Source organism: Aspergillus aculeatinus (genome assembly GCF_003184765.1).
Source record: "Aspergillus aculeatinus CBS 121060 unplaced genomic scaffold BO66scaffold_17, whole genome shotgun sequence".
Classification (NCBI taxonomy): Eukaryota; Fungi; Ascomycota; class Eurotiomycetes; order Eurotiales; family Aspergillaceae; genus Aspergillus; species Aspergillus aculeatinus.
Window position 1 is genome coordinate 263,099 of NW_020291486.1, and position 18,672 is coordinate 281,770.

Below are 18,672 nucleotides of genomic sequence, written 5' to 3' on the forward strand. Positions count from 1 at the left end.
ATATTTCTAGAAGAGCGACAGAGTCTTCCTCTCGGATCGAATATCCTCATAATAATATACTATGCGTAGCAAAGGTTGAGGACCATACAAGCTACCACCCAGGAACACATCCTAGTCATCCCAAGTTTGGCGCCACGGCAATGGCAGCCGTCGATGCAGTCTCGTCACTATCTCGCCATACCGTGGCTCTATCTCTCGACTGATCAAACCATGTCGAATGAGGAAGTCGATGATAGCGACCGCGCTATTCGGCTTGAACAGTCCTCTCCGCAACGCGTCGAGCACTTGGTCCACATCCCAAAGCCGAAAGTCCTCCACTTCTCCATCCTTTGGCCGAGGCACCGTCCCGGAGTCCAGTTGAAGCTCATAGAGGTATTCCACCTCGGGCAAGAGCAGCACCGCCGAGTCGTCATCCCCCTCGAATTGTGGCCCGAGACCTTTGGCATGGAAATACGAAATACATCCGCTGCGTCGCAGGCCCTTCTCCAGAACCATCCTGGGAATCGACGCCTCCTCCGCAGCCTCCAACATGACCGTACTGCGCGGCGTCTGCCCAACAGTCAGGGCCCCGGCCGCAGTGCAGTCCAGCATCCCCGGATAGGTCTGCTTGCTCATCGAGCGTTTCGCTATCCACAGTCGGATTCGACCACGCCCACCCTCATCGTCATCGTCGATGACATACCCCAGCATCTGCACCCCGCCGGTCACCACGCCGAAATACGCACTAGCCGACCGCTCAACCTCCAGAACCACGTCGCCGTCCGGCCCGTCGACCGCAAACCGCTCATCGCGCCAGCCGTCCCGGATACCGGTGAGTCCAGCCTCGATCATCCGGTGGACCACAGCTTCCAGAATCTGCATCCGGAGAGAACAAGAGGCAGGTGTCTCGGGAGGCGTCATGAGAACGACTGCGCGGGGATGTTCGACAACCACCCAGTGCCTTTCCGGCCAGGGAATGCGCCGCACCAGGGTCGTGGGGATGAATCCCAGATCCGCATCGATGCCCTCGACGCGCAACGCATGATATTTGTCGAGGATATCAGCGTGCAGCGCTGGCTCGGTATCACTGTACGGGACGCTGGGTGGTGCAGTGCAGTTCGATCAATAATCCATCCTCGTGGTTCTTGCGATGCGTGCAGGAAGATCCACATACTTATCTAGGTCGGCGACAATGGCGTAGAGAGATTTGGCCATAGCTGACTGTATCTGTATCAACTCCGCTGTAAGTCGGTATGTCTGGACTGGCAGTCCGGAAATTGGTTCTCAATGGGCCACGTGTGGTGATATGCTGCTACAACCAGTAACTTACACGTATCTACTCCTCTCGGGCGAAATCCGGGATCTGGCCGGCTGCCAAGGCCTGTGGGGCGGATCGAGCCAGTCGGGAAGCTTGGATCCGGATCCGAGTGCGTGGCCCGGCGATCCTCCGGAGTTCTCGCGGATTCTGCCCCGAGCTGCTTGCCGCCTTGGGCTTTCAGTCTATCCGAAACCAAGATTAGATATTAGTTTCAAAATTTCTTCTTGAATCGATGCTTTCTGATGAGATTGTGTAGAGATCAACGCAGGAATGTATATGTATACCTGACTACTTCAAGCGGTGATATGCTCGAATCTCCAACATATAAATGTAGCAGCGGAAAAGGGGCGTTTGTTCAACAGCTAACCTGGTAATACTCCTAGTCTTTGATACAGCGCATGGAGCTGCATATAGAGGTTATACCTCCTCGAGTATCCTCATGCTCATTCTCCTAGAGTGTACCTTTCCCGTTATTCTCAACCAATCTAAGTGTGGCAGCTATGGGCTAGCTCGAGAAGCCTGCTGCTTGTACCGGTAGACTGGAAGGGCCCGGACTCAATAGTCGATGAGACTATTGCAGTACTAGGTTAGTCGAGATGAATGGATGAGCTCCCAAGGAACCATGAAGAGAAGTTGTGAGTGTTATGATTTTGATCGATTAGAACGATCTGGATAGGCGACAAAGCTAAGAAACGAATGTAACAGCAAAGCAAAAACCACAGAGCATCATCTCGTACCAATCCGGGTAACAGAGGGTATAGTAGCACCATAGAATCCACAGAAAAAAAACGCCAGTGCAGCCCAGAAAACTGTGAGACTTGACGAAGTGATCAACGAAAGGAAAAGCCTGACAACGTGTCAGCCGCAGCCGCTATTCCAGCATAGCCACAAGCAACCTCTGATAGTCCCCGCTTGTCTCCCCCTTCACACGCTGGATTAGATCAGTGCGAAAGCGGTGGTGGTAAGCGCGCTTGACGGTTTCCATGTGTTGGCGATTCCAGTGGAGGCGCACCACACGGATCACCAGCTGGTTGTCCTTTGTCCCCATCCCTTTCATGGCCTCTTCCAGCAAGACCGCGTCGCGCATCGCCGGATCCAAGGCCGTCCGGAGCATGTACAGCAGCGCGTCCTTCATGTGCCCGGAGAACTCCTTCTCGATGTGCGATTCCAGCGAGAGATGGTATCGACTGGCAAAGGCCTGGTTGAGCGCGCGGAGTTCGTTGTCGGAGCTACGCGCAAAGAGGGCGGTGACCTCGTCCGCGTTGTTGACGATGCGGGCGGCCGTGGCGCCGTGGAGGTTCTGGGCTTCGCTCTCGATGAGGCGGTAGTCGACGGGCATGCTTTCCTCGTGGCGCGCAGCGCGCAGCACGGCGGTGAAGAGAGTTTTGGTCTTGAAGGAGAGGTCGTCGGCGACGTCTTGCTGGAGCGAGCGACCGCGATAGGTGCGTTCGTAGGCGGCTTGAATGGCACGGATATCGGCGTTCGAGCGGCCGAGGAGGACCTCGTTCAGGAGCCATTCCTTGGTGCCGATTCCTTGCACGGCTTCACGGGCGAGCGCCGTGTCGTGGGCCAGGGGGCCGTCGATGATGGCGAGAAGCCCTTGGCGGAAATAGCCGCTCGTCTCGGACTTGACGTCGGCATAGAGGTCCCGGCGGATGTGGGACTGGTACGTGGCGCGGACGGCGGCGACCTGCAGCGGATCTAGCCGGGCCAGCACGGCAATTAGGCCCTTCTCGTCCGTCCCGAAGCCTTTCATCGCCTTGCGCAGGGCGTCGGCTTCGCGACGAAAATCCCCGGGGGCCATTTGGCCGGGCGCATAGCCGAGCGATGGAAAGGCGGGAGGGGGGCCGTACCCTTGCTGCTGTGGAGGTGGAGGTGGATATTGATAGTTGTTGTTGGCGGGGTATCCGTGCTGCTGAGCTCCTCCTGACGGCGGCAGCCAACCTGGCGCCGATGGTTGTTGGCCATATGCACCGTGCGGTCCGGGGTAAGGTGTTGGATGACCTTGTCCTTGATTGTAGTCCCACTGGGCTGGTGGGCCTTGGCTGTGCATCACCGGTGGCTGGTGGTAGGGGTAGGACATTGTTATCTGCCCGATAGCTGATCGTCTGGAAATAGTTGACTTGACTATGATGTGATGGAACAAGAAAGATTCACCTTGAAGCTGCAAATAGCAAGTAAGTTATGAGAGGAGCGGGGAGGAGGGGAGTGGAAGGAAGAATCATCTTCAATGCTGCGAACGTTTTGCGATGACGAGAGGGGACGGAGGCGCCTTCCGGACCGAACCATGGTAACCACTGTGGCGCAGCCTAAGGCCGACCTCGCCATGTGGCTGAGCCAGGAGCTGCCAAGGCAGCCATGACATCACCTCGGTGGTTCATGACATGCACCAAGGAAGAATTGTCAGGTAAAACTATGAGTGAATATTTACAGTATCTATGAGTGCATATGGTCAACCCCGCAGAGTTGGAAGCCAGATTGGATGATTAGCGGCAGCCCCGCAGATGCAATGACAGCCGGTGCGGTTGGCCGCAGCAGGTCGAGCCCGCCCGTACACTGTGCATTGCCTTGCGAACTTGTCTGGGACCCGACCCTATCTGAGATAACATAAACCTGTTCCAAGGTATGTTATTTGAGAACATCTTACTTAAAGTCCTGAACCATCCTTAGCTATATATCGCATTCAAAATGGTTATACTGGCGTGTGCTGTAAATATAATGTAAAGCAAGACTAATGCATACGTCTCGCTGGCCATCGGTGGGTACTCGTAGCTAGGATCTGATGTTCCCTCCTTAGAGCTCGGACTAGACCTAGTAGTCGCGCGTCATGCATCAGCTCTCGATAGTTGTGTGTAGTGTTTCCACGGCCAATCTAGTTCATGCGTCTGACGCGGACTTCGGCTGGACAAGCACATCAGACTCTACACTGTCGAATGTGAACATCAAAATTTCTCCTTCATTCTTAACAATGGTCGCCGGACTAGTTGGCTCTGGTAAAAGCACACGACTGAAAGCATGTCTCGGCGAAGTGCCTTGTCTCAAGGGCTTTATCTACATCAATGTTGCCAACGTCGCGTATTGCGGTACGAAGACATGGATCCGCAACCGCTCGATTCGGGACAACATCTGCGACTCTTTGCCGTATGAAGAAGAGTGGTACCGCACTATCCTTCACGCGACAGCTCTCGATCGCGACATCGATGCTCTGGCCGAGAAAAGCCTTACGGTAATTGACAGCAACGGAATCTCAATGAGTGGTGGACAACGGTAGCGAGTTGTATTGCTCGTGCAGTGTATGCGCGGACCAAACTAGCCATCTTTGATGATGCATTGAGTGCCCTGGATACTACCACCGCTGCTCAGTCTTTGCCCGCGTGTTTGCCTCTGACGATACAGTATCTTACGTCGCAACGGAGTTGCAGTGATACTGGCGACACATGAGTGAAGTCATCTAGCTCACGCTGATCATGTAGTGTTCATGGACCAAGGAGCAATTGTTGAGCAAGGACCTCCTCGGACTCTCTGAAAATTGAGTGACGACGTTATGCAGAAAGAAGTCAAAGACAGATCCCTTCAACAAAGGAATTTGGATCTAGACCAACAGAAACCCCGGTCCAGCAATCCTATAGACTCTGACGACGTCTTAGCACGTCATAGAGGAGACTTGCACGACTATGCTTACTGTTTTCGCACGTCGGTTGGGCGGGTGGTCAATGGTGCTTTATGCAGGAGCGCTGGTTGTTGGTCTCTTCAGTGCGCAATTCACAAGTGAGTACACCTGAAGCGAGGATGCACATTCCGTCTCCCACTAATCTATTTCTGCAGGTCTCTGGGTTCAGTGTTGGGCGGAGATGAATATAAAAACCCCGTTTGGGCAGCTGGCGCGGTATATCTGCATTTACACTTTCTTGGCAGTGGCCGCGGCAGCCCTCTGGGCCTACTGCATGTGGCTCGTCTTCTGTCGCATCGTCCCCACATCCTCAAGTCGACTCCACGAGCATTTGGTAACCAAGATCAAAGATGCACCGCTATACTGGCATACATCAACCGACACTGGTGTCATCCTCAACCGCTTCAGCCAAGACATGACAATGATAGAATGCTCGCTTCCAGTAGACTTTTTGAAGCATCCTTGACTGAATAAGTTGTAGTCAATACGACAAAGCAATCCTGTAGCCATTTCACGAAAATTTCCCGATTAACCCTCCGACCTGAAATTTCGAAGGGGTAAGAGTTCATCATTATCTTGAGCAATAGCAACCACATGATCTTACAATATTTTGTATTCCGCTCTAGTTCGTTGTTCTCATCAGAAGAAGCTTGATGGTCTCGGGTCCATGACGTCGGGCTAGAACGGCATCCCCTTTATTATCGTGGGAAAAAAATGAAGGGTAGTTGACTTAGCTTGGGTAATGCTCGGCGTAGAAGATATAGGCTATCCGGATTGAACTTGTGATATCGAATAGGTAGATAAATGTTGACTTGTGCAATGTTGTGTCGATCGGGCATACATGCTCCCGTGTCTGCCAGGTGCAGCTGTGTTCCACTGTATCATGAATATCTGGATATGAAGCTATTATCGATGTACCATATGCACACCACTGCTGCTAAAGGACAGCTTAGGTCATGAGTTTTGCTTGACGCTGTTGTTGGTTGGTGCTGAAGTGCAAGAGACAAGGCTGAAAACTTGAAAGCTTGATCTTTGTGCAAGGTATAAAGGGTATTTATGAGTAAGACCTGAAGTCAACGCAATGTCCGCATTAGGACGAGAGACTGAGGGCGGATGGCCTAACAACCATTCAGTGAATGTATGAGAAGAGTACACTAGGCACCCCCTCACTCCTGAGATGGGTTTTGTTTACATATCTGTCCTCTCTCTTCTCCATTCTCATCAACTCCCCTGCCACACTATTCTTCCCTAACACCCATCTCCTGATCTCCCTCCCAATCTTCCTCGCTTTAATCCTCTCCCTCTTCACCTCTCCCTCCTCATCTCTCCCTCCTCGTCTTACCCTCCTCATCTCTCCCTCATCATCTCTCCCTCTTCATCTCTCCCTCTTCATCTCTCCCTCTTCATCCCTCCCTCTTCATCTCTCCCTCCTCATCTCTCCCTCCTCATCTACAACCCTGATCCTCTGTTCCACCACTCATTCAGTTCGAGACATTTCCACTGACTCCAATCTCCAACCAATCTGAGTCCATCTCCTTTGTATCATCTTTTTTGAATCCACTATCTCAGAAGGTGAGACCTTCTATTCTAATTGTTTGAGCTCTGAGATCTAACGGACCTTTCCATCAGCTGAGCCAATATGTCATTCATCACCCTACCCCCGGAGTTACTTATTAATATTGGCGATCATCTTGCCCGAAAGGAGGACGTCGGCGCTCTAGCCCAGACCAACCGCCACTTGCAGCAAGTGTACGAACCGCTACTCTATGGACGCGGAAAGCAAGACACGGCGACGGCTGACTTGCGCATGAACATCTCTCGCTGGGCCAGCTCTCATGACAAAGTGGAGATACTCAACAAACTCGTCAAATATGGAGCCACCTTTCCGACTAATGAATCCGAGGCTAAACAGCTGAGGTGGCCCACTATGAAATACCACCCGGTTTTTGTGGCCGCCAGGAAGGGCCATCTTGAGATCGTCAAATTCTTTCTCAACCGAGGTTTTGAGGTTGAATGCAGGGACTCTAAGGGCTGTTCGCTATTTCATCTGGCCGCGACCCATAACCATAAACCCATCGTTGATGAGCTGATTGCAAGAAAGGCGAATCAAGATTCCTCGAATGATGATGGTCTGACAGTCTTCGATCTTGCCGACCAAAGGAATATGAGTGCTGTCATGCCAGCCCTGCTCGAGAAGGGATACGACTCGAACTGGAATCATTCTTTGCATCATCGATTGTGTCAAGCAGTGTTTCATAGAGATGCAGACAGCGTTTCATTTCTACTGGCTAACGGGGTTTCGGCCAATGATCATTGTTCTTACGATAGTTGCAAGCTGAGCTTGGCTGTTTTCCAGAGCAACTGGGAAATATGCGAGCTTCTGTGTGACTACGGTGCTATTCTATACGGCAGCCTTCCTCGTGGTAGCTTTCCTCAATGGGGTTTGTCTCCTTGTAAAGAGGACAGTCATGAAGCCAAAGAAAGATATCCTTTCGTCATTCAGACTGTCTACCATGGACATAGAGCATTTCATGAGATGTGGGACGCCTGTGATCGATGCTTTGCCCTTTCCAAGTATCGACACAACGACCGTAGCCTGTCCAGGACAGCTGATGGCTTCAACCTGTTCAGCACAGCTGTTGGCTTCAACACCCTCCTCTGTGCAGCATATCTTGGGAAGGATGGCATTGCGCAGGGCTTTTTGGACAGGTTCCCTGAATTAGAACATAGCGTCCCCGACGCAATGGTCATCGCGGCCTTTAGCCATCACAATGGCGCGATGAGCTATTTCCTCTCCAAGGGGGCTGATCCCGACTACACACTGGACGGGGCAGTGACAGCCCTATCGCATGCAGGTTACCATGGATGGGTGAGCCAGGTTCAGCTGCTCCTTTCCGCCGGCGCAAGTATCACCTTGAGAGACACTGCTGGCAAGACTGCCATATGGTACGCTGTTCAGGCGCGCCGGACAAAGGTGTTGGCGTTATATCGAGAGCATTCGCCAGCAGACTTTGACGCTTACGAAAACAAGATGGGCTTGAAACGCGATAAGAACAATAATGTTCAAGATGCCGGCTACTGCAAGACCTGTTCATCTTGGTGGGATGATAATCTCAATATCTGTATGTGGTGGGAGTATGCTAAAAGGGCAGATGCCGTTGCTAGAAGACACAGCGGTCGGCGGACCGGTATACATGACTATGACTCGGGGTGTCTGGTCCAGTGAACGAAGAAAGCTGTCATCGGGAATTACTCTCCGCCATTGCTCCCTAATTGTTTGTGTTCCACGATTGGATAAATTATGCCCCTCAGGCTAGATAGTACTATGCAATTCGTTCATTAATTATGCGTCTTTGTTTCATGCTATCCAGCCCGACAAAAAAAAGCTATCATCCATCTATCTCATCATCCCTCAGTCATACGTCTAAGATCTCACGGCTGACTTCCCTGAGAGCCGAAACAGACCATCAACTCAACCACCGACAAGCCCAGAATGCCCAACCCCAACCCCAACCGACCGACCAAGTACTCTGCCGTCCAAATGACCAGCACCGGCCTACGCACCGCCACCACCGCATCAACCGCTCCCCGACGCCCACGTCCTCCGCCCTGCCGCAGATGCAACGCCATCACATCCCAGTACACTGTCTCCGAGACCAACGAGAACGGCAACGCTGGACGTCCTTACTACCGCTGCGACCACTGTGGAACCTTTGCGTGCTTCGCGGATCTGCGAGGTGTGCACCCCGACAACCCCACGTGTGACTGTGAGGGCCAGCTGCCCTGTCGTCTACAGGTAGCCAGCCAGAATGACCGCCGGTGCTTTCCCGGCGCCTTGTTCTACACTTGTGCGGTGGGGGGATGCAATTATTTCCAGCGGCTAGAGGACGAGGACGGGGAAGCTGTTGTGATTTTCGAGGAGTCAATCCCAGCGGGGTTGCAGAGGGCGAGGTATATGGAGGAACGGGGGTTGTGAAGGGGTAATCCATTCAGTCAGAAGGGTCGGAGATGAGGGTGCTGGGTCTATTCTTGCTATGTCTGTTGTCTATCTTTACTTAAGGTCAGGTTGGCTTTGTTCTTACCCTTGCTGGTTTCCAACTAAGTGTGAATTTGATGGGTTAAGGTCGGGTACCTAGCAATCTAGTTTGATTTCGAGTTGTATAGATCTTTGTAAGCTTTTCTGACTACCGTCGAATAAAGTACCGTCTTGGTGTAATCTAGCTTGTTGTCAACAAGCAGGGATCCCTGCATAGCAGCCGATAAACCCCGCATTTCTGACGTACTTCCGCCTAGGTTAACGTTCCAGCTGCTGATGTAAGAGGTGACTTTAAATATCGTTACCTTCAGAACTCCTTTTCACTCCATGCTGGCCTCACCCTTTTATTCTTTCCTTCACTCTCTCAAAGTAAATAAAGACACACCCTCTGGAAAACCCGCCCAAGTATACAAACCCACCCCTCATCCCTGATCCACCGCCTCTCTTTCACCACCAACAAACCATGCCCTCCACACCTCCCCCTCAAAGTATCCCCCTCCCCCAGACCTTCCACCACAACACCACCACCTACAGCCACACCATCCACTGGACCACCCTCGGCAACCCCTCCCATCCCCCCCTAATCTTCATCCACGGCACCCCCTGGTCCTCCGCCGTCTGGCACGACTACGCCCTCACCCTCGCCCGCACCTTCCACGTCCACCTCTTCGACAACCCCGGCTTCGGCCACAGCCCGCTCGGCACGCCGCTCCCCTCCCACCAACACAACCCTGAAACCACCAAAACCATCGCGCTAGACGCCGACCTATCCGACCAAACCGCCATCTTCGCCGCGCTGTACACCCACTGGTCCCAAATCTGGCCGCCCGTCTACCAAAGACGCGCACATGTGATCGCCCACGACCACGGGGGGTTGATGAGTCTGCGTGCACATCTGCTACATGGACTTCAATATGCAAGTCTGTGTTTGATCAATGTCGTGGCGCTGGGGCCGTTCGGACAGCCTCTCTTTAAGCTGGTAGCTGAGAACCAGCCGGTGTTTGAAGCGTTGACTGGGCCGGTGTTTGAGGGGATTGTGGAGGCGTATATCCGGGATGCGGCGTTTACTGAACTAAGCAAGGAGAGGATGGAGATGTTGAAGGAGCCGTGGGTGAGAAGGGGACAGGGAGGGCGGAAGGGGTTTGTGAGGCAGATGGTGCAGGCGAATTATCGGAGTACGGAGGCGGTGGAGGGGCGATATGGCGAGGTTGGCGCCAATATGCCTGTGTTGGTGGTTTGGGGGGTGGAGGATCGGTGGATTCCCGTGGAAACGGCGGGGAGGTTGAGGGACAGGCTGAATGCGAGGGAGCTGGTGTTGATTGAGGGGGCGGGCCATTTGGTGATGTATGATCAGCCGGGGAGGTTGGGGGTTGAGCTGGGGTGGTGGTTGAATGAGGTGCGGGGGTAGTACGTATTTTGCTTCCGGGGTTTGGATCTGGGCTGAGGGGTGAATTGCTCGTTGTTTTATGGCTTGTTATACGTATACGTTGAGTTTATCAAGTTTTGTGTTAGTTGCAACTAGGTAGACACATGTTGAGGGTGTTGAGGAGAAAACCAGGATCAACCATCCCTGGTCGCTAGAAGGCACACCATATGCACCAAGGGCGTGGGGATCGTGCGCTGCGCTAGTAACTGCCAACACTTATCCTCATTCGGCTCATCTGCGGTGTTCACGGCATTGTCCAGCTGCAGAAACAGCCGGAGTCTGGCTGCCTGCCGTTCGATCCGAGAGCTTGGCCTGTGCAGCCCCACTCCGTGCCTTGTCCAGCCCTATAGGGCTGACCGTCCCTCGCATGCGCAGATTCTTAGCTAAGCTAGGCCACCACCTCATTGTGTTGATTGCATTGGCCAATTTCATTTGAAATGTATGTTCTGGCTTCCAGACGAATCCACTATGATAGCCTCAGAATAGCTATCATGCAGTCTTCCAACGCGTCTGTCGCTCCACTCGCACACGCAGCTTTACAAGTCTTCGAAAATCTTCAATAGACATTGCTTGACCTGACTGACATCCTCCACATGACGAGGTTTCTACGATGTGCTGAGGGGGAAGCAGTGTAACTGGCGCGGAGAACTCGCAGTCGCACTTGTCCCGTAGTGGAGGATGTCTGGGGGTACCCACCCCGGAGACCTTCCACAATAAGCCGAAAACCTGTCCGGTGCACTGGAGCAGGGGACCTTGGTATCTTTCAAATTCCCTATAAACCAGGAAAGTATTCTTGCAAAATGAGAGTAACACCCAGAAACATCTGAGCCCTCGTCAAGCACAGATTGTGCTATGGAAGCGCCATTCACTCCATCACCATGCGATGCTTTGCCCCCCAAATCATCTGCGCCATGATCGGCTTCGGCCTGCTGGGATCTGCCAAAGGGCTGGACGAAGGTCTGATTGCGACCACTGTGGACCTGCCGTCTTTCATTCAGGAGTTTAAGCTTCATGCCAGCAACCTCAGTGCAGCTGAGCAAGCCAACCGGTTGTCTAACATCACGTCCATGGTGAACCTCGGCTGCTTACCCGCAGCAGTGCTAGCCTTTTTGCTGAGCGATAGAGTGAGCCCGCTGTGGATGATGCGGCAGTTGTGCGTGCTGTGGATCGTGGGAGTGGCGCTAGTGATCTCGTCATCGGGTAACTATGGCCAGCTGCTGGCGGGTCGCTTCATCGTGGGGCTGGGGATTGGCCAAGCTGGCATTATCGGGCCCATTTATCTTGCTGAGATTGCACCGGCCTCGTGGCGGGGTATGATGGTGGGTGTGTATGCTGCTTCGGAGTATGTGGGTGTTTTGATAGGGGTGAGTTGCGGAGGTTCGTCGGCGGTGGTCAGCCGGTTGCTAACTGACGGGCTGTAGTATTTTGCTGGGTACGGCGCATCACTGCATATCGCCAACAATAACAACCAGCAATGGATCATTCCGCAGTCGAGTCAGATAATGATGGCCGGGTTCATTCTCATTGTGTCCATCGGCTGTGTCGAAAGCCCCCGCTATCTATGCCAGAAGCAGCACACCGACCGGGCCACACGATCCCTAAGTCGACTGCGAACCCTCCCCGAAGACAGCCCCGAGATCCAGGACGAGATCGAATCCATCCTGCAGCAGACAGCACACAATACCTCTAAGAATCTCGGACGATCTTTGCTGACCTCATGGAAACTTTTGTTCGGCCAGTCAGCCAACCGCAAACGCTTTCTGTTCCTGCTCTCAGCCCAACTCTTGAGTCAATGGTCCGGCACCAACGCGATCACAAGTCTGAACCCCCTCTCCCTCTTCCATCCCTATCAACTATTCAGCAACTGACACCTTTCCACAGCATACGCCCCCAAGTTCTTCTCCCTCCTTGGCATGACCGGCTCCTCGGAGAAACTCTTCAAGACCGCCATCTTCGGCGCCGTGAAACTGGGCTCCGCCCTCCTCTGCGCCGTACTGTTTCTTGACAGCCTCGGCCGTAAACGCTGCCTCACGCTGGGGATTGCCCTGCAGGTACTCGCCCTGCTGTATGTGGCCATCTACCTCACCGCGCTACCCTCCGGAACAGACGGTAGCGCGTCCGCTCATCGCGCGGCCATCGCCGCCATCGCCGCCATCTATATCACAGGCGTCGGGTACGCCTTTGGCTGGAACTCGATCCAGTACCTGATCACGGCGGAGATGCTGCCTACGGCGGTCCGCACGCTGGGAACGAGTCTGCTGATGTGTGTGCATTATGCGAACCGGTTTGCTCTTACCAAGGTATGTTGCTTCATTTGCTGTTGGTGGACCTGTAAAAGATGTTGGCTATCGCCTCCGCTGGTGAGCCGGGGTTGGTTGTAGAGAGGATAGTTTGGCTGACTGAAGCAAATTACCAGGCTGTCCCGACGATGATGCTGGCGGATGCGCTGCAGCCGAAGGGCACCTTCTGGTTCTTCTTCGTGGTGGCGCTACTGGGTCTCCTGTGGGGGGTGTTCCTGTTGCCGGAGACGAGGGGGCAGAAGTTGGAGGAGACCAGTCGGTTGATCTCTTGATCTCTCTCTCTTCTGGTCGTCTGAAGAAGTAGGCGATGCTGTTACATTGCAAGGAAAGATTATTGACCGCTCACTGTATAGTAGCATTGTTCTGCGTTTCTTCTGGTGCCATTGTAAGCGTTGGCAGAGGCAAGCTTCAACCTCGCGTACCTAAATCCCTCACAAACCAGAGAAGGATGTAGGATGTGTAGTTAGATAGTTCACTTGGAGGTTGTGGCATGCTATTCAAGTTGCTGGAAGATGGCGCGTTGGCTGAAGATTAAAATTGTCTAAAAGAGGTTCGCGAGGTGCCAGCCTGGAGCTCCACAGCGCCAGTTCCAGTTAGCCCCCCGCTATGCCGTTTTGGGAGAATCTTGTTGGCAACAACGAGATTCTCCCAAAAGGGCATAGCGGTGAAAAATGATTCGGTTTACTGTATTCATTTGTCCGTCATAGCAGATTGCCGAGTAGTTACTTCAACTTCCAAAGTTGCAATGCCTCCGGACCCATGTCTATTGCGCTAATAAGCGGGTTCATCGCCTGTGACTTCACACACTAGTTCCTCATATACAATGAAACTGTACATAACCCCTTTTCTCGACTTTGGGAATGAGTATTCTCGTGAGATTGCGGGTCCGAAAGGAGCGCGCCATACATGTTAATTCGAGGGACGCCTAAATCAAGAAGCCACAATAGGCATTGATCTAAGAAGGTCAATCAACTGAGACTCATGATTGATTACATAGGCGTGATACTAGATTTCATGAACCATTTGCCCAGCAGTGCTGTATCGACTATTGCCCATTTCACCCTCTTAGCTCAAGTTTTCTGCCATGGCACTGTCTTTTCAGCGACTTGGTTTGGCTGGCCAGAAGGACATTCGTTTTACATTCAGCCAATAATCATGAAGAAGATGTCAATGCTGCTCTCATAAAGCTATGTACATGTTGCAGCATGGACCTTGAGCTACCTCAGGTGCCAGCATAAGAAGCAACTTTTGCTTCTCGGTCTCTTATCTCCAACAAATTCTGACACCATATAAAGGCAAATCGTTGAGCTGTAAAGGAGAATCATCGTGGGACTCCAAATTGCTTTCTTTGCCCGACTTGCTCTGTTCATCAAAATCAATTTTACTTCTGCTCAGAAGAAAAGAAACCCCAAGAATGTCACGTACGTTCTCTACCCCCGCGCGATCATTACTCCAGATCATCTGGAAAAATACCGAGCGGGTCGCAAAGTACGATGATATAATCATGAAATCAGTTGAAGACAATCCAAAACTCAAGAGTAAAGCCGAGAAAATCGAAGTCGCATATAAAAATCTTCTTTCCTTCCTACAAAGCCTCAGCTGAGTCTTCCTCGCCGGTAGTGGCCGAGAACATCCATCGCTGAAAGACCCTAAGCTTCGTGTCTCTGGGCAAATTTTTACTAAAGACGGAGATCGCATCACCTCCGGTAATTGGTATCATGATGGAGAGGTGAAGTTCTCGAAGGACGAATATAATAAGTGAAGTTTTGAGTCAGAATAATAGATCTACCATATGAGAGTTGGAGGAATGGTTCGTGGTGAACATCGCCACGGATAGAGCCGTAGTCTTGCGTCGGAACGATTGGTTGCAGCATATCATGCACGTTCACCATGTTTCCCATACTTCCGCGGTCCTGCTCGCTGAAAGAATGGAAGGCTTGGACGGGCAAAATTGGCTGAATCATGTCGTAGACATTGACAATGTTTTCTATATCATTTAAGGATTGTCCATTGTGTGAACTGAATCCATTCGAAAGCTGATTTGCGATGTGCCCGTAGGACTGATTGGGAACTTCAAATAGCCTGGCTGTGGTAATCGCTGGCGATATACCGCTGGCCGTTACAGACTCGGGGGTATCGTCACTCCCATATGCGTCAGATATGCTAAGAACTTGATTATTCGGTATTGGTGTGTTCGAGTCTGTGACTTGTCTGGGCTGCTGCTCATTTAACCGAAAGCAATACGTATGTTGAAGATTTCGTCCTGTCATATTCCTTGTTAGTTGTATTCTTTGCAATTAAGGTTATAATTTACCTAAAGTTGACTCCGACGATTTCTTGATAACATCATTTGTCGACATATCAATTTTACTCCATAAGACATCGAATACGTTCGCCGCAAGTAGATCCGGACTAGGTCTACCCTGCACCTCTAGTATGCCACGATCTTTGAATTGTTGGACTTGTTGATTTCGTTGCGGCCCTTTTAAACCTAAGACTCTTATGCTTCAAACCCATTAGTAAAGTCTACTACACACCTTTGACCTCGTAACTGACAACTCATCATGGCAGTCCTTCGGTAGGCAAAATAAGTTGCCCAGGTGGGAGTTCTCGTGGCCTCCAGAGCTCCCAATACTCTGACAGAATGCATCGATTTTCTTGCCTAGATCTATTCATCTAACGATCTTCGGTCTGATGTCACTCGGATCAAAATCCGAAAATCCCGAGTTTGAAATGATTTTCACCAAATAGTCGATATTGTCAGAACGAATGTATCGCAGACCTAATCTTTCCTTCAATCGGTGGAAGACTATTTTCACAAGGCGCGCACGAATAATGTCGACCTTCCCCCGCAGACCCAGTCCGTCAAGGTACTGGTAGATCCCAGCAATAGGGGAAACCTCCAAACTTAGCATAAGTCCTTGCTCATCAAAGAATAGCTTCGGATCCTTGATCCAAGAGGGTATACGGGCCCAGAACTCCTGCGGGGGGCTTATATTTGGCTTTTTATGGCTTCTGAGGTTCGAACGACCGATGTCTCCGACTAGGCTTTGTTTGCCGGCAGCAGATACTTCGTCTTGTCTTTCCCGGAATATGCGACCACAGCTCGCGAAGAGAGTGTATGAACTGAGTGACTTTTCAGTCTAGGCGGTACCGAAAATGGCATCAGCGTACCTTTGGGTCCGAAAGTAGAGCATCGACATCGACTATTCCACTCTGTTCAGCATCGCCGCATGCTTTCGACCGGGCATCAAGCATTAATTTGCTTTCATATAGGCGCATGGCGGGAACTGCTGGAAAAAACAACTGATGGACTTCTTTGTTATGCGGAAGGGTTTCAGAAATGAGGGGTCCAGGAGGTCGAAGTGAGATCACATGATGTACTAATGTCGATTATGTAGTTTGGCAAGGATCGTGGATTTCCTTGAGCGAGCGCGACTAGCAGTATCGATGACCGATGGTCCAGATTAATCATCGCTTGCAGATTAAAATAGTCTGTGCTGAAATATGTGATACGCATTACACTTCAACTTACAAGCACAACGGACTAGAGCAGCATAATTGATTTTCATCAGAGAGGTAAAGTTGAATGCTTAATAGCATTAGCGCGAGTATACAAACTTCCTTCTCATTAACAAGAATAGATATTGTCTTAGAAAAACGCTAACTACCCCATATGTTGATTTTGCCTGTGCCTACTGGCTACCCTTTTTAGACATTCATACCGTCAGTTACAGTCTTACTTACATAGTAGTGTTTAGAACTGCTGCCTGTAGACAACGATAGTAATGGCACCTGTGTCGCCGCGGATGGCCTGTAACGTTATAAGCGGCGGCCACATGATGTGAGAAATTACCTTAGCTGGCCCTTCTCACCACCATCCTCCTCTCTGTGTACGTACTTTAACCAATGAAATCAACAAGTTGATTAGCTCCAAATCCTCGCTGCTTTAGTGTACAAGCTTCCTTCACCGAGAAACCTAGAACTTTGAGCCATCGGCCGGTACCTCGGTCTGTCAGAATGCCTAATGGTACAACAGGGCAGGGACAGGGCGACCAGGACCTCGTGTGTTCTCGCCGATGTATCTGTATTCAGGGTTCATCCGTGTTATAGAGGAATTCCCGCATGCATGACAGCAAAAGTCGAATGTAAAATACCCCTCCATGGCTCCAGTAGTCCAACAACGAAAGGAATATGGTGCTACTCGTCCTCATCATGGTCATCAAACGGCCGGTGTCGCTTCGCCATTTCGCGCTCGTGGTCAGTGTCAAGTGAAGCAAGGCCATCGATTTTTGCCTGACGGGCACGAGCACAGGCGGCTTCATATTCTTCTAAAGGGGTCCAACCGTCCACGCCGATGCCAATGATATTGCGAATCTGTTTGAGTTGGAGGTCAACCTCTTCCTGCTCGCCTTGTGAGTGCATGATGGAATCAGCCTTGGTCGTCGAGAATGATATCGGACACGGGCTGGTTGAAAATCGGTGCCAGCATTTAGAGATTAGAACAAGGTCAGCCTGGAGTGGGATGTTATTCCCCTCCCAGGGCTCGCCTGCGTGGGTAAAAATGCGGCGCGTAAGCATGTTCGTATCCTGATCCATGGCGCGGAAGTGAGGTCCATTGAAACGCTGCGTGAAAGCCAAGTAAAAGAAGTGGGTATGGCGACGCTTGAAAACATGAAGAGCCTCGGCTTTTTCTCCCTCGTCCATGTCGTCAAGATCCGGGGTAGGAGGCGGGCGGAAATTAAGCGATTCAGGGTCATCGTAGTTCTGAAGGAATTTCGGGATCCCGGCAGCGAGAAAGACTGGCAGCACAGATGCGTGTTGCCAGTCAATCAATCCGACAATCTCGAGATCGTCGGAGACAAAAATGTTGTTCGGCTGAAGATCAGGGTGGCGAAGGACAGGTCGTAAGAATTCGTTCGGTGGAAGCAGTTCAGGAGCAATCTTGAGGTAGAATTCCAGCGACGCAATATGCTCACTGGGATCAGACAATCGGTAATTCGTGAATTCGCGATATGCACGTTCAAATGGGAAGCGCGACCGGCCATTTGCACGCAGCCAGGCCAGTTCTTTCAATGCAGGATTTCGGAGAACATCGATTGGGTCCTTACCTAGTACATGGTCAGGAGGGAGGCAAGCTGGCATAAGAGGCACTTACAAGGGCCGCGATCAGTGCGGAGCGAGGCACGCTCTGCGAACCACCATTCAAGAGCTGTACTAGGACCGATGCAGAAATCCGAGTCTGGGATGACAACGCGGGGTGAGTCCAATGGCAGGTCGTTGGCATAGTATATGCTTCCGCTTGCAGGAAGCTCAATAGCATGAACCTTTGCTTCCAGCTGAACAAGCTGCAGAAGCACCTTTAGACGCTCGCGATCAGATAGATCGAACCACCGATCACCAAGTGGTCTTCCTGGTAGCTTCTCCATGATAATATACTCAGAGCCAACAGGATTGTTAGCATCTGTAGAGTATGCGTACACATGGGGCACCGGAATACCATAACCCCGAAGGAGAGCCAGGGTCGCCACCTCGCTAGCGACTGCCAATTGCCTTGGTCTAGTTGAGGGATATGGCAATCGGGCAAGGAACTGAGTATCATCAAGCATGGTGATCTGTAGGACACGATTGAAGCCTCCTTCTGCCAGCTTCGATAGACTCTTGATATTTGTGTCCGATCTCTCCAGCGATCGAGCAGCGGCGCTTTTTAATGCATCAACATCAAACTTTCTGTGACGCTCAGCGAAACGGAATTTCTCGTTGTATCTACCTATATAAGCTATCAAAGCTGGGAAGTAGAAGGCCTCGTTGGGCAACTCACATCCATCGACCAGATGTGTATTCGAATAGTCGGCCATTGTTGTTCATCGTTGAAACCTTTCGGGAGGTGACCGTTGAACAGGACACGACACACCTACAAAGGGAAATGGATCGAGTGGCCGG

The 18,672-nt window shown here is 51.5% G+C and overlaps 11 protein-coding genes across 11 annotated transcripts; 6 read left to right on the forward strand and 5 right to left on the reverse strand.

Moving 5' to 3' along the window:
• Window positions 1-111: 111 nt before the first annotated feature.
• BO66DRAFT_320109 (thiamine pyrophosphokinase-related protein) lies at window positions 112-1,074 on the reverse strand (the record flags this gene model as incomplete). Its single annotated transcript, XM_025643664.1, has 1 exon — window positions 112-1,074. A coding segment is annotated over one exon (963 nt), but the record flags the coding sequence as incomplete, so codon positions are not given.
• Window positions 1,075-1,919: 845 nt separating this feature from the next.
• On the reverse strand, window positions 1,920-3,678 carry BO66DRAFT_56126 (Annexin). The gene has a single exon (XM_025653404.1). It carries the CDS (start codon window positions 3,378-3,380, stop codon window positions 2,169-2,171), a length of 1,212 nt encoding a protein of 403 aa, XP_025505166.1. The 5' UTR covers window positions 3,381-3,678; the 3' UTR covers window positions 1,920-2,168.
• A 587-nt stretch (window positions 3,679-4,265) lies between these two features.
• Window positions 4,266-5,433, forward strand: BO66DRAFT_437368 (uncharacterized protein; the record flags this gene model as incomplete). Its single annotated transcript, XM_025650988.1, has 3 exons — window positions 4,266-4,523; window positions 4,945-5,065; window positions 5,123-5,433. The coding sequence occupies 3 exons, from the start codon at window positions 4,266-4,268 to the stop codon at window positions 5,431-5,433; spliced, it is 690 nt and encodes a 229-aa protein (XP_025505167.1).
• A 1,173-nt stretch (window positions 5,434-6,606) lies between these two features.
• Window positions 6,607-8,193, forward strand: BO66DRAFT_437369 (ankyrin; the record flags this gene model as incomplete). Its single annotated transcript, XM_025650989.1, has 1 exon — window positions 6,607-8,193. One exon carries the CDS (start codon window positions 6,607-6,609, stop codon window positions 8,191-8,193), a length of 1,587 nt encoding a protein of 528 aa, XP_025505168.1.
• Window positions 8,194-8,460: 267 nt separating this feature from the next.
• Window positions 8,461-8,943, forward strand: BO66DRAFT_400514 (uncharacterized protein; the record flags this gene model as incomplete). Its single annotated transcript, XM_025648724.1, has 1 exon — window positions 8,461-8,943. The coding sequence occupies one exon, from the start codon at window positions 8,461-8,463 to the stop codon at window positions 8,941-8,943; it is 483 nt and encodes a 160-aa protein (XP_025505169.1).
• Window positions 8,944-9,439: 496 nt separating this feature from the next.
• On the forward strand, window positions 9,440-10,411 carry BO66DRAFT_470509 (alpha/beta fold hydrolase; the record flags this gene model as incomplete). The annotated part of the gene is made up of 1 exon (XM_025652795.1): window positions 9,440-10,411. Exon 1 carries the CDS (start codon window positions 9,467-9,469, stop codon window positions 10,409-10,411), a length of 945 nt encoding a protein of 314 aa, XP_025505170.1. The 5' UTR covers window positions 9,440-9,466.
• An 896-nt stretch (window positions 10,412-11,307) lies between these two features.
• Window positions 11,308-13,718, forward strand: BO66DRAFT_410506 (general substrate transporter; the record flags this gene model as incomplete). Its single annotated transcript, XM_025649248.1, has 5 exons — window positions 11,308-11,793; window positions 11,851-12,247; window positions 12,311-12,729; window positions 12,846-12,984; window positions 13,693-13,718. The coding sequence occupies 5 exons, from the start codon at window positions 11,308-11,310 to the stop codon at window positions 13,716-13,718; spliced, it is 1,467 nt and encodes a 488-aa protein (XP_025505171.1).
• A 337-nt stretch (window positions 13,719-14,055) lies between these two features.
• On the forward strand, window positions 14,056-14,379 carry BO66DRAFT_56185 (uncharacterized protein). Its single transcript, XM_025653407.1, has one exon. The coding sequence runs from the start codon at window positions 14,144-14,146 to the stop codon at window positions 14,330-14,332; it is 189 nt and encodes a 62-aa protein (XP_025505172.1). The 5' UTR covers window positions 14,056-14,143; the 3' UTR covers window positions 14,333-14,379.
• Window positions 14,229-15,245, reverse strand: BO66DRAFT_56172 (uncharacterized protein). The gene is made up of 2 exons (XM_025653405.1): window positions 15,044-15,245; window positions 14,229-14,992 (listed from the first exon to the last, which is right to left on the reverse strand). Exons 1-2 carry the CDS (start codon window positions 15,087-15,089, stop codon window positions 14,427-14,429), a joined length of 612 nt encoding a protein of 203 aa, XP_025505173.1. The 5' UTR covers window positions 15,090-15,245; the 3' UTR covers window positions 14,229-14,426.
• BO66DRAFT_56175 (uncharacterized protein) lies at window positions 15,220-16,036 on the reverse strand. Its single transcript, XM_025653406.1, has 3 exons — window positions 15,904-16,036; window positions 15,286-15,855; window positions 15,220-15,234 (listed from the first exon to the last, which is right to left on the reverse strand). The coding sequence occupies exons 1-2, from the start codon at window positions 15,930-15,932 to the stop codon at window positions 15,402-15,404; spliced, it is 483 nt and encodes a 160-aa protein (XP_025505174.1). The 5' UTR covers window positions 15,933-16,036; the 3' UTR covers window positions 15,220-15,234; window positions 15,286-15,401.
• A 742-nt stretch (window positions 16,037-16,778) lies between these two features.
• BO66DRAFT_371800 (phosphotransferase enzyme family protein) lies at window positions 16,779-18,158 on the reverse strand (the record flags this gene model as incomplete). Its single annotated transcript, XM_025645468.1, has 2 exons — window positions 16,779-17,840; window positions 17,888-18,158. 2 exons carry the CDS (start codon window positions 18,156-18,158, stop codon window positions 16,930-16,932), a joined length of 1,182 nt encoding a protein of 393 aa, XP_025505175.1. The 3' UTR covers window positions 16,779-16,929.
• Window positions 18,159-18,672: the final 514 nt, after the last annotated feature.

Excerpts from the sequence above, each read along its gene's own strand:
- BO66DRAFT_56126 (XM_025653404.1), bottom strand. The coding sequence starts at position 3,380 with ATGTCCTACCCCTACCACCAGCCACCGGTGATGCACAGCCAAGGCCCA.
- BO66DRAFT_56185 (XM_025653407.1), top strand. The coding sequence starts at position 14,144 with ATGTCACGTACGTTCTCTACCCCCGCGCGATCATTACTCCAGATCATC.
- BO66DRAFT_56172 (XM_025653405.1), bottom strand. The coding sequence starts at position 15,089 with ATGTCGACAAATGATGTTATCAAGAAATCGTCGGAGTCAACTTTAG. Across the intron at positions 14,993-15,043 it reads ATCGTCGGAGTCAACTTTAG|GACGAAATCTTCAACATACG; the intron begins GTAAATTATAAC and ends GGAATATGACAG.
- BO66DRAFT_56175 (XM_025653406.1), bottom strand. The coding sequence starts at position 15,932 with ATGTCGATGCTCTACTTTCGGACCCAAAG. Across the intron at positions 15,856-15,903 it reads CTCTACTTTCGGACCCAAAG|TTCATACACTCTCTTCGCGA; the intron begins GTACGCTGATGC and ends AAAGTCACTCAG.